This window comes from Lepisma saccharinum, chromosome 11 (assembly GCF_977018435.1).
Source record: "Lepisma saccharinum chromosome 11, izLepSacc3.1, whole genome shotgun sequence".
In the NCBI taxonomy this organism is placed as follows: domain Eukaryota; kingdom Metazoa; phylum Arthropoda; class Insecta; order Zygentoma; family Lepismatidae; genus Lepisma; species Lepisma saccharinum.
The window spans coordinates 71,849,342-71,864,723 of NC_139239.1; the positions used below are offsets into that span (position 1 = coordinate 71,849,342).

The 15,382-nt window shown below is 39.6% G+C and overlaps 1 protein-coding gene across 7 annotated transcripts in view; it reads right to left on the reverse strand.

Moving 5' to 3' along the window:
- The window catches only part of LOC145994916 (uncharacterized), a 71,815-nt gene that overhangs the window by 21,466 nt on the left and 34,967 nt on the right, over window positions 1–15,382 (reverse strand). For 6 of the 7 annotated variants that reach the window (XM_083131400.1, XM_083131397.1, XM_083131398.1 and 3 more), the window contains exons 3-5: window positions 9,961–10,051; window positions 5,450–5,545; window positions 4,225–4,365 (exon numbers count right to left, since the gene is read on the reverse strand). In XM_083131400.1, coding sequence (XP_082987526.1) covers window positions 4,225–4,365; window positions 5,450–5,545; window positions 9,961–10,051 — 328 coding nt within the window. The remainder of the gene's footprint in view (window positions 1–4,224; window positions 4,366–5,449; window positions 5,546–9,960; window positions 10,052–15,382) is intronic. The other variant, XM_083131399.1, reaches the window with a different exon arrangement.

Below are 15,382 nucleotides of genomic sequence, written 5' to 3' on the forward strand. Positions count from 1 at the left end.
TTTTGATTGCAAAGCAGGGGGGTATAGAGGGCAGAGTTATTCAGGGTGTTTACCGGTCAAAAAGGTCATGAAAGTCAAGAAGAAGTAAAGAAATCAACAAGTAGGCCAAGAAGTGAATAAAAATCAGGAAATTATACTTGCGGTTAAGAATTTTTGCTATCACAATAACTGATTGGTTGATTTAGTTTATTTTACTTCACTTTTCTGCCCCTTTGGCTAATCGCGAAGACGAGGATGAATGGTGGTGACATAAGATGGATGAAGAAACAATCGCATACACATAGGGACGACAGCACAAGCCCCACATAACATTCTACTGGCTGTGACTCCAGACGCCAGAACCTCGCTAGTCTGCAAATGCAGTCCAGGATGCATTAATAGATAAAGCAAGTCTAATTCTCTTGTAAAATACAGCTTCAGTTTTAATCTTAACTGCCCATTTATGGGTTTTTTATTAAATATCATAGATATGTATTTTCTTATTTGCTAATATCTAACTTTACCTAGGTAGGGATCAAATAAATAAAGGTTAACAAAAACAAAAAAAGTCAAAGGAAAGTCCTGAAAAAGCCAAGAATTTTGGATATTTTGGTAGAAATCCTGTAATTATACTAATAATACCCAAGATTAAACGTTTGTAATCATTTCAAACTACGGTAATTGCTGAAGTTTTGTTAGCCATTAGAGGTTATAATGCAAATGTTGAGAGACTACTTTCACTACCATCAGCACAATGGACTCCTGAGAGATTTTTTTTTTCATAAAGTCTGTAAAAAGTTTCGTGCTGGTCCTTATAATTTCGAAGATTTACTGCCCAGTCTCTCATCGATATATTTTGACTACACCTGCAATTTCGAGAAAATTTTCTCTTCTGAGAAGTACCAGTTAAAACATGTAGTAGAAGTGCATTGTTTAATATATTACAGAACATTTAAGAATTCGTTAAGAATTCATATTTTAAACAGAAAAAGTGTCATCTTAAAATGAATTTTTAACGTGTTCTGTAGAAATATGTATTATTTATTGTGAATGTTTTTTGTTCTTCATTTTGACATAAAGTCCTACATTTTGGGACAACATGTCCTACATTTCCCTTATAGCGATCTGATAACCCTATTCCAAAAGCAGTTAAATAGAAGAAACTTTTCTAGTATAATATTTGGGACATTGCTTTCTACAGAAAGCATCTTCTTCAGGTAAAAGGGAAGTCAAAATCATGGGTTGCAGCAAATAGAAACACCCCAACCAACCATCTTCTGATGTGAGAGCGGGGAGGGGGGGGGGAGTGGGTGACTTCAAGATAACTGTAAACCAAGGTATATTGTAAGTACAAATCAATCGAGGTAGATAAGACTTCCCTACGCAAGGTGAAATATAATTTTAATTATAATAACTTCAGAAATTGCCCCTTGCTAATATTCTCGACTTTTGGGAGATGCAACCAACTGTTTCTTTTTCCCAAAAGATGATTCCCTATCTTACGACTATTTCAGCAAAGTCAGAATATTGGGGGGGAAATTGGTTTGGAGGAGGGCCCCGCCAATTCTATGGCCGGCCCTGTGTCGAGCCATCCCAGGATGAAACTAATTTTCGAAAGCATTTCCTTCCTGCTGCGTTACATTATTAATTTTTGCGTGTGGTGCATCCGGTGTAAGAAAAGGAAGTGAGAAAAGAAACATAACTAATTGCGAAATGATCAATAACAGTGGAATCCGTCTTGAGAGAGAACTTTCATATTAACAATTGAAACTTCTGGGAGCCTGATTGCAAGCTTGCGTGTTGCACCCATTGTGTGTCGTTACAGGCCCATTAGCCTTATCCAGCAAGAGTTCTCACATAACACACCCTACCCACGCAAGTTGTTTTTCTTCTTTCCACCCCCACTTGGCCTTCCGAGGTAGTCTAACGGGAAATTGTAAGAGGAGAGTAGTGTCACGAAATTTTGTAAGAAAATCAACTGGAACAAAGAGAAATGAACCAGTGTGAAGAAAAACCAATCAAAGGATTACTCAGACTAAAATTGATGCGATATAAGAAATGTGATGTTGAACTATTCGACATTATGAGAAAGAACAGTGGAATGTGTGGGTAAGTACTACCAGGCAAACTGTCCGTCGCTATTTTCATTTAATTTTCTGTTATACTCTAAGTTTTTGGAGTTGCCTTTGTACTGGTGCACAGGTTGCCAACTGCATCGTTGGCGTGTTGCTTCAACCTCTTATTGTGTAAAGCGGAGTGAATGAACCTTGACGATCAGCAATTAGCTTGCTAATATTTATGCATTCTAGGAGGACGGTGTTAACTGATTTAGTGTCAAAAGAGCAAGTGACAGCATAACTAGAGTATCACCGATTCACGGAATACTCGTGTGGCTGCAAATTCAAATCGTGCTGTTTTTTTTTTTCCCTGCATACACACAGAACTCGAATGGTATTAGGATCACGTGGGAGACAAAGAAATACAAAGATTGCAGGCACTCGTCGCGATAATCTATCATGCAGCTTTAACCAACAAGTAATCTTTTCGAAGCGGTGCTGTCAGAACATACTCAACTGTTAGGACGAACTTGCACACATGCACCAGCAATATGCAAACCAGACAACTTGAGTGTGTGTTAGTAGTGAACCTGCCGAGAAAAGCGGAAAACAAGGTGACATTACCAAAGCAATTCTCGGTACAAGCAAGGGAACGTGAGGTCACGATTTGGATTTGTCGATTAGTTTACCCACCGTAGAACTGAAAGTATCCTAGAACTGTTCACAGTGTACTTCTAAATTTTAACGATAGGTGGAAATGTTCTGCCTTTTCTTATAAAGTTAGAAGACTTGCAACACAATAGCAGTATCCTCGTAAGTGGTGGCTGCTTAGTTTCTGGCCAAATACAGTGGGATTCATAAGTATTACCAGGAAATTGTCCACCACCACATGGATTCATTTTTCTATTACATCCTGCGTATGTTTAAGGAATTGAATTGTACTAAATCCGGTGCTGTTTTGCTGGCGTTTTTGTTTAAATCTCTGAAATTCGCACCGCGTAAAACAAGCAACGGATCCAGATTCCATTTTGGGGAGATGAACCTTGAATCTAATGTATCATATAGGAAATGTTGGTAGAATTTTCAAATATTAATGGATTTTCTCGCTCCGCTAGATAACAAAGGCGATGGGACAGCATCGTGAAACGAACTACGTTTTCTGCAATAACACAAGATAGTGGCGAAATATAAATGTTTACACATAGATAACAAGCTACCGGTTTCCTAATTAGGAGTGGAGTTCATGAATTTCCTCAATAACCACGTACTTTATATTAATTTCAACGTAAGCATATTGAAGGGAAGTAGCATTTAGTGAGAATCAAGGCTCGCAAGATCCACTTGTCAACCCTTGTACATTTCCCTTCTCAACACTACACCATTCCTCTGCCGATCACCCCGTTCCCATGGAAACTGGCATTGACCAATAGAGGCAACCCCGACTATCGGAGGCCCTCCCCCTCCCGTGAATGTAATGAAATCGGGTTCTTGCTAGGAGCTTCGAGTATTGGCTAATCCAACAAAATACCCTCTTCGAGCGTCCTCATTAAACGAATCTTCTAACAAAAAAGAGGGGGTAGGGAATATACAAGGAGGAAGAGAAGGAAGAGAGGGGGTGAATCTGTCGGATTATTGACGACAGGAAAGTGCATCCTTGAAATATTAGCTTGAGTACGCTAAGTTATTGTTGCAAATTAAATTTATCATGCAAACTGACATGTGGATTGGGCTCAACTGTCATATTCACTTACCTTCTTACTTTCGCGTGAATTGGTCAGAAAATAAGTAGGCGAAGATAAGTCAAATACATAGAGGTATCCGTCGGACTTTCGTGTGCAAAGAGAGTCAGTCACGTTCATAGACTTGTGTTTTGTGCTACGCGAGTGCAAAATCTGAAACACAGCCGTTAACAAGCAAGTTGTCAAATTCGCCACCAACAGTTTAGTGGCGCTCGTAGTTTGCTGTACATAAGCACTCGCCCCCATTCCACACAACACAGCCACCTTACTGAATACACACAGATATATGTTCACATAACACTTTCGTATAATAAACAATAACCCTCCTATTCAAAGAAAATTAAGTTCATTCTTTACTTATTCATTCATATTCGTACATCCTTACGTGAAATGGGCACATGTTATCTAATCCAGCAAAAGAAAGATATCAAGTTTAGCTGATAACTTACCTGTGATTTTGTTCAACCGCTTGCGAAAGTTCTTGTTTTGGTCCCTGGGCCATTAAAGCCGAATGCGATAAAGAAGGGTGATGTGGACTGAGACCTGGGTGGGGTTGGATTAACCCTGTTGGTGAAAACCTGTAAAAGTCGCTTAAAATGAATACAGAAACAATTAATAGTAGTTGACAGCTGTACAAGATGGAGTGAAAAAATTACGCTAAAACTTAAAAAGTCTGAACTAAACTGAACGCTTAAAACAAAAACACAGGCTTGCTTTCTTAATTGTAACAGAATCAAACGAAGCCTTAAGAGGAAATCTATGCTAACAAAACCAGTTCAAACAGTAAGATGAACGACATATTTGACATTGTAATCTGAAGGTGTGTTCAGTGGCGCCGCCACAGTCAAGTAAACCAAGTCAACAAGATGGAAACTCAATAATTAATACTGCCGAGGTCTAACAAACACTGTTATCAACGATGACAATGGTGCATTGAGATTAATAAGATTCAATATTTTTCTAGCAGATCGGGTTTTAATCTTTATTTAACCAAAGATTTGCTTTGATGATGATAATGGAAGCAAAACTTTCAGTACCTCTAATAAATGACAGTGTCGATGTCAGGAGAATTCTTTATGAGAGAAGGGAGAGGCTGTGATAACTTTTTATATTAATTAAAGCTGTAATTAACAAAATAGTTACTCTAGGGGCAGACGAAATTCAGTTTAAGGTTAAAAAAATCCATTCTTCCTCTTTATTTTTGACAACTGCAAAAATATTTTAAAAAACTACATTCAGCACAAATTAATATGCAGTTGCATAAAATTAAACCCTCTCCCCTCCAGCGTCTAAAAAGGAGATCGCCCAACTCGACGACTGTTTAAAACTAAAATATCCTTTGAACCTTACAGGCGATGGCTAAAATATCTCCCAAACCCAACGCCAAACGAAGGTTGGTTAGTCAGCCAGTCAACTGAGGCCTGTGCAATCAGTGTTTTAAGAAAAGTAATTCGCGAAAATGACCAATTCTGAACTTTTATAGCAAATCTAAAGTATCAGCAAATGCTGAGGAAAAGGTAATTGTGACTTCTATTCTCTGTTCCTCGACTACAATCCCCACTGAGCGATATTAACCTCTGCACTAATGTGAAAGTTGTTAAAACATGAAAAGCACAAGAATCACGATTTATTTGTAAAAGTGGAAAGAAAATAACTAATAATATCAAAACTCACCTGGATAAACTTGTACTTGTAATAGGCAATGACGAAGGGTACGGACTACGGAAACCAGCTCCCGCCGTTGAGATCGGGTACATACTTGGAGTGTGCCTGGAAATGAATCGCAAGAGTATACAACATGGAACAAGACCCGCACAAGCAATTACAAATAAATAAATTACATCATTTTATCATATTTTTTCAACGTTAAGATTATCGCGGAGAATTCAACTGGCTTGAGTTTTTTTCGCTTAAAAAGGGCATTATTTGAAGTTGAGTATTAAGGTAGATAAAGCTTATCAAAATTAATTAAAAAAATTGTCTCAACTCTCATGTAGGGTCGTGTGATATTACAACATATCGATATCGAATCAATATTTTTAAAATATCAGTGTCGATATCGTAAAAATATCGACCTCAATATATCATTATCGAAGATACCCCACATAATCCATATCAACGTGAACATTTTCGATAAGATATATCGATTCAATATCGATATTCAGTTCTATATTGAAACATCTATATCGCTTGTTCTTCAATCTAAAGTTTTTCATCAATCAGCAATGTTTGCCAACTTTTCCTAACAGTGCAAAGAACTTCCGTGTTTTCCAAAGACGAATATAAAAATTCCAGTAACTCCTCGACTTTTCGTGACCTGGGAAGACAAATGTATATCTTTAACCTCAAATGTCCGTATCTGTTAATTTCCGATATGTTTCTGATTATATGTCTCATTTTTTACCCTAATCGTAACGGCGAGGGTACTGTACGTCACGTGGTCAAAGCATGAGCAAAATGACGTACTTCTTTATATTCTCACAGCAACGTCTGCAGCAAAACAAAAACGCCACCTACAGGCAATTGGAAGCATCACGCGCGCAAGTTGCGAAAGCACAAATGAGTGTCTACGGTGAAAAAATGAAGTGGAAGGAATTTGGGAGGGGGAGAAAAAAAGGCCTGCTAATTCTGTTTCGCTTTCGGGGGTTGAAACTAAACGCGACGTGGATTCTATTGGGTGCGCGCACGAGGAAGCGGACACACGATGCCTGCTGACTATGCAGATTTTTCGCCTGCGAACACCAAGGGAAATCCATCACAAGATAACCCAGTTATCATGGCTTGGGGCCTTGTTATCGAATCAACACACTGTCTCTCTCTCATGGTAACAGCCTGCACGTTCGATTTCCAATCGGTTCCCGCAGAAACAAAATTCGAACCTGCCCGGGGGCTTGTTATGATCCTGGCATTACCGTACAGCCCGAAACGCTCCGGGGTACAAACGTTCAATGACGTTGACGAGAGCAGTGGAATATGGTTCAATTCGCGCCTTCTTTTTTCCCCTCTCCTCCCCCCCTTCAATACGCCGTTAACGGGGCACGGACGCGTAGGAAACAAAGGGCCCGGCGCTGGACTTAATAGTGAGTAAATGTTCGATTATGGATTTTGCGCGCGCGATAACATGGTTGGAAATTCGGTTACGAGAGGATTTTTTTTTTCTTTTTTTGAAAATAGTTGATCGGCAGACGAACAAGGAAAGCGTCAGAGAGCTGTTACTGGGTGTATTTCGCGTTTGACGGAAATGTGGAAGCTGCTTCGACTCCCGTTTCAGTTTTTAATGTGGCTTTCTAGATTGCAGTTCTACTTCCTCTCACTCGTCACCACGGCTTCGGTTGTGTTCGGCTGACATCGTTCACTTTAGTGTCTGAAGGTACCGAGCGCTGCTCGCGGGAAGAAACAAATAATCGTCGGGTCCACCGTACTTACCAAATCTACTGCAAGCGTATAGTTTCCTCAGCAACGACTATTCAAACGCATTAAAAAAGTAACAAAAAAGAAAGAAAACAAAGCTCGAAAAACATTTCATGGAAAAAATTAATCGCTCTTACGGAACACACAAAAAAGCCAATACGCTAGGCTGGACTAAGTAACTACGATTCCGAATTATACACCAGCTAAGAGCCCAGATCAGAATGCGTGTTGCTCATGCTAACATTCTATAGGATGAACTTGATAATGATTGGCTGTTCTTTAGAGCTGTTACTTTCCAGACTAGTGACTCCAGAACACAAAAATATCAGTTAGCATGTGGATCTGAAGCTGGGAATGGCATGAAACTCAGAAATCGTTGGAAAGGTGGCATTTTATTCTGAATATGAGAGAGGTGCGAATGCTGCCTTCAAAGAGGAGGAAAATATACCGAAGCACGGTTGGCGTTTGTACCGGCCTCCAATAGCACAGGAACGCAGGCAACTTTCAAGAACTTGCTCGTCTGATTGGCTGTTTCGAACGCCTGCCGCGACGCGTACAACAAGCAATCCGTCGCCTACTTCTCCGTTCGACGCAAAAGCCTAGGTGAAAGGGGGAGGGTACGCCCCGAACACTACGAGGAGTCTGGTATAGAAATTGGATGAAATAATTGACCGAATTTCAAGCAATCTGGGGAAATTTCTACGAAATCTTTCATGTATACACAAAGAGTTATAGTGGGTGAGTGTGAAAAAACTTAATTTTTTGTTACGAGAGATCGATTCCTGCATTCAAACACGTCAATCAATATCATGTGAAAGGTAGTAAAACAAGAGTTCGGGGAAACTTGTGCAGTCACGGACACTTCAGGGTTGTAACACTTCCATTAAATTTCAATGGGATCATTACAATCCAGAGGTGTCCGTGACTGTACAACGTAAATGTGGACTTTTCTGGGTCGGAGCCAGTGACACGAAAAACAAACAGCCGGCGCGAGTAGCAAGAAAAAACAGAAGGTTATCCTGACAGAGGCCAGGCACGAGACCCTCCAAACCATATAACAATGCAGTTACCAGAGAAGGGTGGAAGGAAATGCTCAGAAATTCAGCAAAGTTGATTTTTTTTCCCACACAGCACAGCTGTACAATACACCTCTCCACCAGAAACAAATATGAAGGAACTTTTAGATGTTGGTGGCGGGAACCGGCATATGTCTGAAAGCCTACCTCGATCATCCACTTTCTTCTGTTGCGCCTTCATTGATTGATCGGTGAGAGGGGGAAAGGGAAGGGGGGCAAAGGCCCAGTTCAGCGATAAACGGATTTGGCCAAGTAACTCCCCAAATGAGCCGGAATGAACCACAATGGCCTTTGAGGAGTGCACTTTTACGCTCCGCTGCCGCATCAAATGAGCAGAGCTGCAGGCCCCCTCACCCTCTAACCCTCGTGCCTCTGTTACTTCCGTTTCCAGCTTTCTTCACTTGTTTTTTTTACTTCCTTTCCTTCTTGCAGGCTTAAAAAACACGGGTGCAAGCCCCCTTCCCCTCCGAAGGATCAAACAACCCGCATCATGTGAACTGCCCAGAAAAGTTCTCATTCAATGTTTGTTTGGTTCTTTTTGCTTCGGGTATTTCGGTAAGAAGGTCAACCGCGGTGGTGGAATGGTATCGAACGTTTGTGGAGAAAGTTTCCTCAAGGTTACAGAAAATTCAAAACAGGGGTGGCAGCCCTGCCGAACTTTTGAGATGAGAGTATAAGGCTAAAACCAGCGTTTTACATACACGCACGAGATTGAGGGAGACTACTTCAATGTTAGCAATACAGATATGTACAAATGAAGTTTATTTATTTTTAGCGATGGTCACGTAAAATTCAAACCAAGCTAATTTCTACGACGTAAATTTCTTATGCATAAGTTTAGAGACAAAGCATTTTTTTAAATAATTGAGTAACTAAAATTCGTACGCAGTGTTTTTTAAAACTTCACTTATTATTTAAAAAGGATGGTACAAAGGTGACGCTGATTAATTCATACCCGAGCTGACACACCACAACCATCTTGACACGTGTTGATAGAACATGCATATTACAAGTGTTCGATGTGGGCATTGTTAGTGATAATGATAAATTACTATTTTAAAAGTGAAGCAGCAATTTTATTTTAAACAATTTTTATCCCGCATTCAACACCCTCTTAGACAGCCAAATCAGTTTACGAGGATGAGACAAGGTTTTCGTTACTGTACTAAAAATCAAGATTAATGCATTGCACACAAAGATGATTCACCATACCACAGCATAGCATACTAGGAAGGAGATAAGAAAACACGGCAAAAAACTGAAATATGCAATTTTGTTGAGCATGTATGGAAAGGCAATTCTCAGGAAACATTTTCATAACTTTCTCAGTGCAAAGTACTTATTGTTAAACGTATTAGAAAAAAGATAAAATAATGTAATATTGGCACCCATCCATACCCTACAGTGCAATGATCACATGCTTCAGTCACAAATACAAAAATACTAACTTTTCTATTTTTAAAAAGAACTTTACATATTACACATACTGACTTTCACTGGCATATAATGAACTGGCACCACTAGTGGAAGTTAGACAAGAATTTGAGGTCTTTATCCATACCCTTCTGTGAATGATCGGTCACAGTTTCTACCAATTTCGCCACATGCCTTTGCTTTTTGCACCACCCTTTTTGGATATTGGCGTCGTTAATGATTATGAAGACTATCAGAGCTGATAAACCATATTGCTATACTCACCATGTGGCTGCGACTTGCGACATATCGGGGCTCAGCATAGGATACGGGTACTGACTGGTGGTGAACGGGTACATGGGCGGCCGCGTGAGACCTGAACAAAACATGAGAAAGAACAAGATTAGTCATACATAAAACTGTCACGTCAGAAGATTTCTCAGACACAATTAAAATACATATTACCTAAATTGGAAAACTATGGCCATGTCAAAAGGACACAATTCGCGAAGGTGGAAGTATCGAGTGATCGACGTACTCGTCTCGATATGGCTACAACGTAAGAAAACGTCACTTGTTGCTAGTTGTTGTAGTCTACGTATATCTAATGTTCAACTGGGACGCGTCCAGTACCAGAGCAAGATTTCACTAATGATGCAGATTGCTGTGAGGGCGCCACAAGGAGAGCGACTGTGGTTTATCTCCTTTGTTTCTGCACAATTATTTTTCCATTTTCTGCAGTGATTTATGGCACTGAAGCACAAGCGTGTGGTAACGCTGAAAAGAAGGTCCTCGACTACTTTTTCCCGTTCTACATTTTAGAAAACTCAGGGGAGAAATAGTTGAGGGTTTCTGATTTTTCTCACGGAAAAAGTTTCTTTATCGATTTCCACAAGAATGCAGTACTTTAGGATTCATACTTCTGGACTCATTCACCCGAAAAAACATGTACATGTCCTTTACATCAGTGCCTTCATTAGAAAACAATCAGTGCCTTCATTAGAAAACAATTCGTAAGTAGAAAGTATGTATTACGACCTGGTTTACGAGATCATCTATACATACTTGAGATATTCACCGCTAGGAGCTATGGGATCGAATGCTGTTCAAAATATCATGTGCCCAAGCTCATATGTCAGGTCAAAGTTCTACACAGATATTTGAGACACGAATTCAGGAAATGTATATTGCTACCATTAGAACTAAAAATTATACAACTGTTGGCAAATGTTAGTTCTATAAAATTTGCAACCTTCTTGACACACGAATACGGGCGACGCAGAAGTAACTCGGAAATGTCCAGGACGTAACACAATGAGATAGCTCCAGTTTTCATCAGGGGATATCTTGCGCAAAGTAACGTCCGTGTTTTCTCCAACTGGAAACATTTTCAAACAATACCGAGGAAGGCGCAACCGCGAGTCCAACAACAGAGCTCAGGAAGTGTTTGTTTACGGTTGTGGGGAGGGTTTAAATATATGGGTCGTTATTAATACACGTCCTGTCGACAAATTTACATGGCCACCGAGATTTACATACTGAAAAACTCTCGTATAAATTACGTGCCAAGAACAGAATGTATAGAGGGAGCCAGCTATTTGTTTCCCTTTTCTTGCCATTTGTTTTTCGTTCTGCACCCCTCCTACATGCAGGAAGGGCGACAGAGACAAATGAGGGGTCACCGTGGCGTCCCTTGCACAACCTAAACAACATAAGGTGTTTCCCAAATCCACAGGAATAGATACTGAGACTTCAGAGACTGCGCCAAAGTGCCATAACTGGACATAAGGAATCTGGGTGAATAACATTTCCTAATTTGCTTGCTTTCCAACAAATCCAACTGGTTACTGCCCAACGTACATTCTCTCTTGACACGTAGATATAAACATGAACAATACATAGTCATTCTACATCTGGAAATTTTAAAAAAAGTCACAGTAAGCTATAATATAACAGTTCCTCCACCACACAATACAAAAACATGTTATTGATACCATGCACTGTTCTATAACTCTGGATACAAAGAAAACCAAATCAAATTAAACAGCAACGAGGCGACGCATTCTTTTTTTTAGTACGAGTATATGGGACTAATACTTAACGGAACGGATACAATAGTTCAGAAACATACAGCAGAATCTAAAATGATCTTACAGCTGAAGGTACACCCACTTTATTGGCTAGATCTGGTTGCTTGCGATTCAAATTTCCTTTCCTTGGCAGCAAAAGTTGTGATTAATGTAGTAATCAGAATCCGAAAAACCTGCAACACAGTTTAACAAGCAGATCAAGTCCACCTCCCCTTGTTTACAACATACATGTTCTAGTAGTTCCTTTGGAAATCTACATTCTAGTGTCGCGTACAAGTCACAGAACTCTCCACCTGAAATGCATCTGATCAACAAATCTGTCCCACAATACACTGGTTGTGGTGTTATATCAAAGAACACAACTATAAAATATCCATGTTGGGCATGATATACACCCTGCAGGCATAACTGAAGTTGTATGGTCTCCCAAAATAAATCGAATGGGACATCTAGAACCTAAAACACTCGCTTTTCTGCACTGTGTTAAAGAGTGTTGCCTAACTATATGGCTGTTGCTGAACTTGCCATTGAAGTTGGCGCTTTGCATCACACATAACGCCATGCATAGGGAATATTTCAGGATATAGGTCTCCCATTTTTATTGCGACCGTACAATCAGTGACAGTTCTCCCATTCCACATCATCCTAAGAACACAACGGTGCCACTTAAAAATCCTCAAATGATGGTTTTCTTCGACAACTGGAACTTACTAACATACCCAAAATGCCTCATTACATTTCAGAAGGGTTACACATGTTTCTCTTGAACCAAAGACTGAAGAACAGATTTTCATTATGAGGGTGTGCCACTCTAGGACCATGATAAAATTCAAGTATCATTCCCGGTTTTCAAGGTGAACTTTCCAAAAATTCAAGGCAAAAGCAGATGTTTTCTGTACTTCAGCCTTACGTATTACCGCCTCTCACCACCCACACACATTCACACACACACACACACACACACACACAAATATATTAACAATACAAAGGGCTTGTGCGATTCCAATGTGTCCAAAAATTCTAATTCAATTCAACTGAACGGCATATCTTTAATTAAAGCTGCGGAGTTTGCATTTGGCATTTCGCATACTCAGACTAGAAATACATCTACAAACACAAGTCTCAAATGTCACGAGATACCTAATCAACTTCAAGATATTTTATCTTGCAATAATCTTCTGTATGTCAGATAGATTGTTTAGCAAAGGACACAAACGAATTGAGAGAATACTGTTTTTTTCCCCACGCAGATTTTTCTTTTCTTTTCCTTCCTCGACAAAAATAAAAGCTACCTGTGAAAAAACGTGTCTCAGAGTATTTAATACATATGTATTAATTCAATGGGATTTGGACTTATAAAAATTGCAATTTTTCACGTCTACGGAGAAAAAATTCAAGCAGAATTCACGCATAATTCCCGGCGTCAATAATTCACGCGCAATTTCCCGAAATTCAAGGAATTCCCGTGCGTAGCCACCCTGGAACTCAAAGAAAAACTGAAAATTAAAGTCAAATTTACTCCTACATGAATTGTGTGTATGGCGTATGTGGATCTCTGCGGTCTCAGAAAAGGGATGGTATTGGTAAATAAATGGAAAATTGTAAAAACCACTAGCACCACTGCTTCGTCAGAACTACAGTATGTTGGTGGATCGATACTGCCCAGCGTACGTAAATGCAAAAACTTGTTTTTGACGTAACTGTCTTCATAGATGGGTTAATTTTTAAAAATCAGTAACTCAAGTTACTTCTAGGAAAGTAACATGTCTGGAGTACCTAACAACGAGCAGTGTGTTCGTTCCCTTGATCTCACTGCAAACACCACATCCCACCCAACAAACGGACGCCATCTCGTAGTCTTCCTGAATCGTTTCAAAAGGAAAACAGCCATCTCATCCCCTCGCAGAAAGGAGAGGTTTCTTTTTTTCCTTTTTTTTTAAAAAAAAAATCCGGGAACGCCCTCTGGACAAATAAATAAAAGAGAGCTGAAAGCAGCGGCTCTTGTATATTTACATTCAGCACGCTGTGTGAAATCTAGAGCGATACAGTCCAACTGGTGGATGGAGAACAATGAGAAGTGTGCGCCAGAAACACTGGATTCCGCTTGCTCTGAGGCCAAGGAAATTACATTCGCGCCAAGTTACAATCGAGGAAGAACATCTCTTTAAAACAGGACATATATTTAGATTTTGAATAATGGGAACTAATGCAATAACGTGTCAGTTGTTCTGTGTAAGGCACGATACGTTGATCAATAAGGCATATCCACGAAAACAGTTTGTTAACAGATCTTTACATACACTAAATGTTTGAATGTTTTCGTCGCTACGCTGAGTATTTTTCTTTACGTACACACTGTTTCTCAAAAGTGGAGAAAACATGATGAATTTGTATTTAGTTCTTCCCTCTAGATTCAAACTGTTCTAGCCAGATTACTACTGTATGTAGTATGCAGGTCTTTCCAATGTGTTCAAATCGTTCTTGCTAGGTTGTTTGAACCGTGCAAATTTATCGGATGCAACTTTTGCTGCTAGGTTACTGTGTGGGAGATTTTTTTTCTCTTGGTTCAAACTATTCCTGCTAGGACCTTGTGCGGGAGCAGTGTTTGAACACGCAAAGATACTATCACCTAGAAAGAAAATTTTCATAAATCATCCTCTCATCTCCTGCACTCTCTCCATGTTGATCCATACTAGCACCCCTCAACTATCCCAAAACTCGGTCAAGCATCCCCCAGCTAGGAAATTCCACTTCGAGCACTCTTGCACGAGAATTTGTTATCTTGATTCAAACTGTTCTTGTTGTGTCTGATCTCCTGGTTCAAACTGTTCCTGTTATGTTAACTAACTCTAACTCTCTCTCACCTTCTTAAACCCGAAGGTTTATGGCTGCAGCAAAACAAGCCTTCCATCTGTCCCTATCCTGGGGAAGATAAATCCAATCTTTTCCATCCTTACTGATTTCCTTTAGATCCATCTTCGTCTTGATCTTCCTACATGCCTCTTACCATCAGGTTTCCCAACAAGAATCCTCTAAACTCTTCTTTCCTCTCCCACTCATGCCACATGGCGTGCTCACCTAAGTCTTCCTGATTTAATTATTCTAATTATTTCTGGAGAGGAATACAAATTATGTAACCTTCTCCGCTCACCTGTCTCCTCACAGGTCCAAATATTTTCTTACGGATTTTCTTTGCAAATACTCTTAATTTATGTTCCTCTTTTAATGTAAAAGACCAAATAATACTACAGGCAAAATTACAGTTTTGAATATTTTAACTTTTATTTTCTTAGCTATTATACGATTGATTGAGTTGGTGTTTTAAGTCCACTTTATGTACAGTAAGGCTAATCGGGACTGGACCTACAGCTTAAAGTGGGACCCGAACCACTATGTGCCTCCACCGAGTATCGAACCCGTGACCCCTTTATTACAAGGCGAGATATTATACGATAAGATCATGAAGAGAAAAGTAACACGCATTTACTGAATTAAGCCTGAGTTTTATTTAATCTTTAATATGTTATGTTATGTTACTTTTTATAAATTTTATCTTGGTTTAAACTCTTCTTCATGGGTTGGTGAACTCTAAAAGTGGAACTGACCGTGCTACCCAC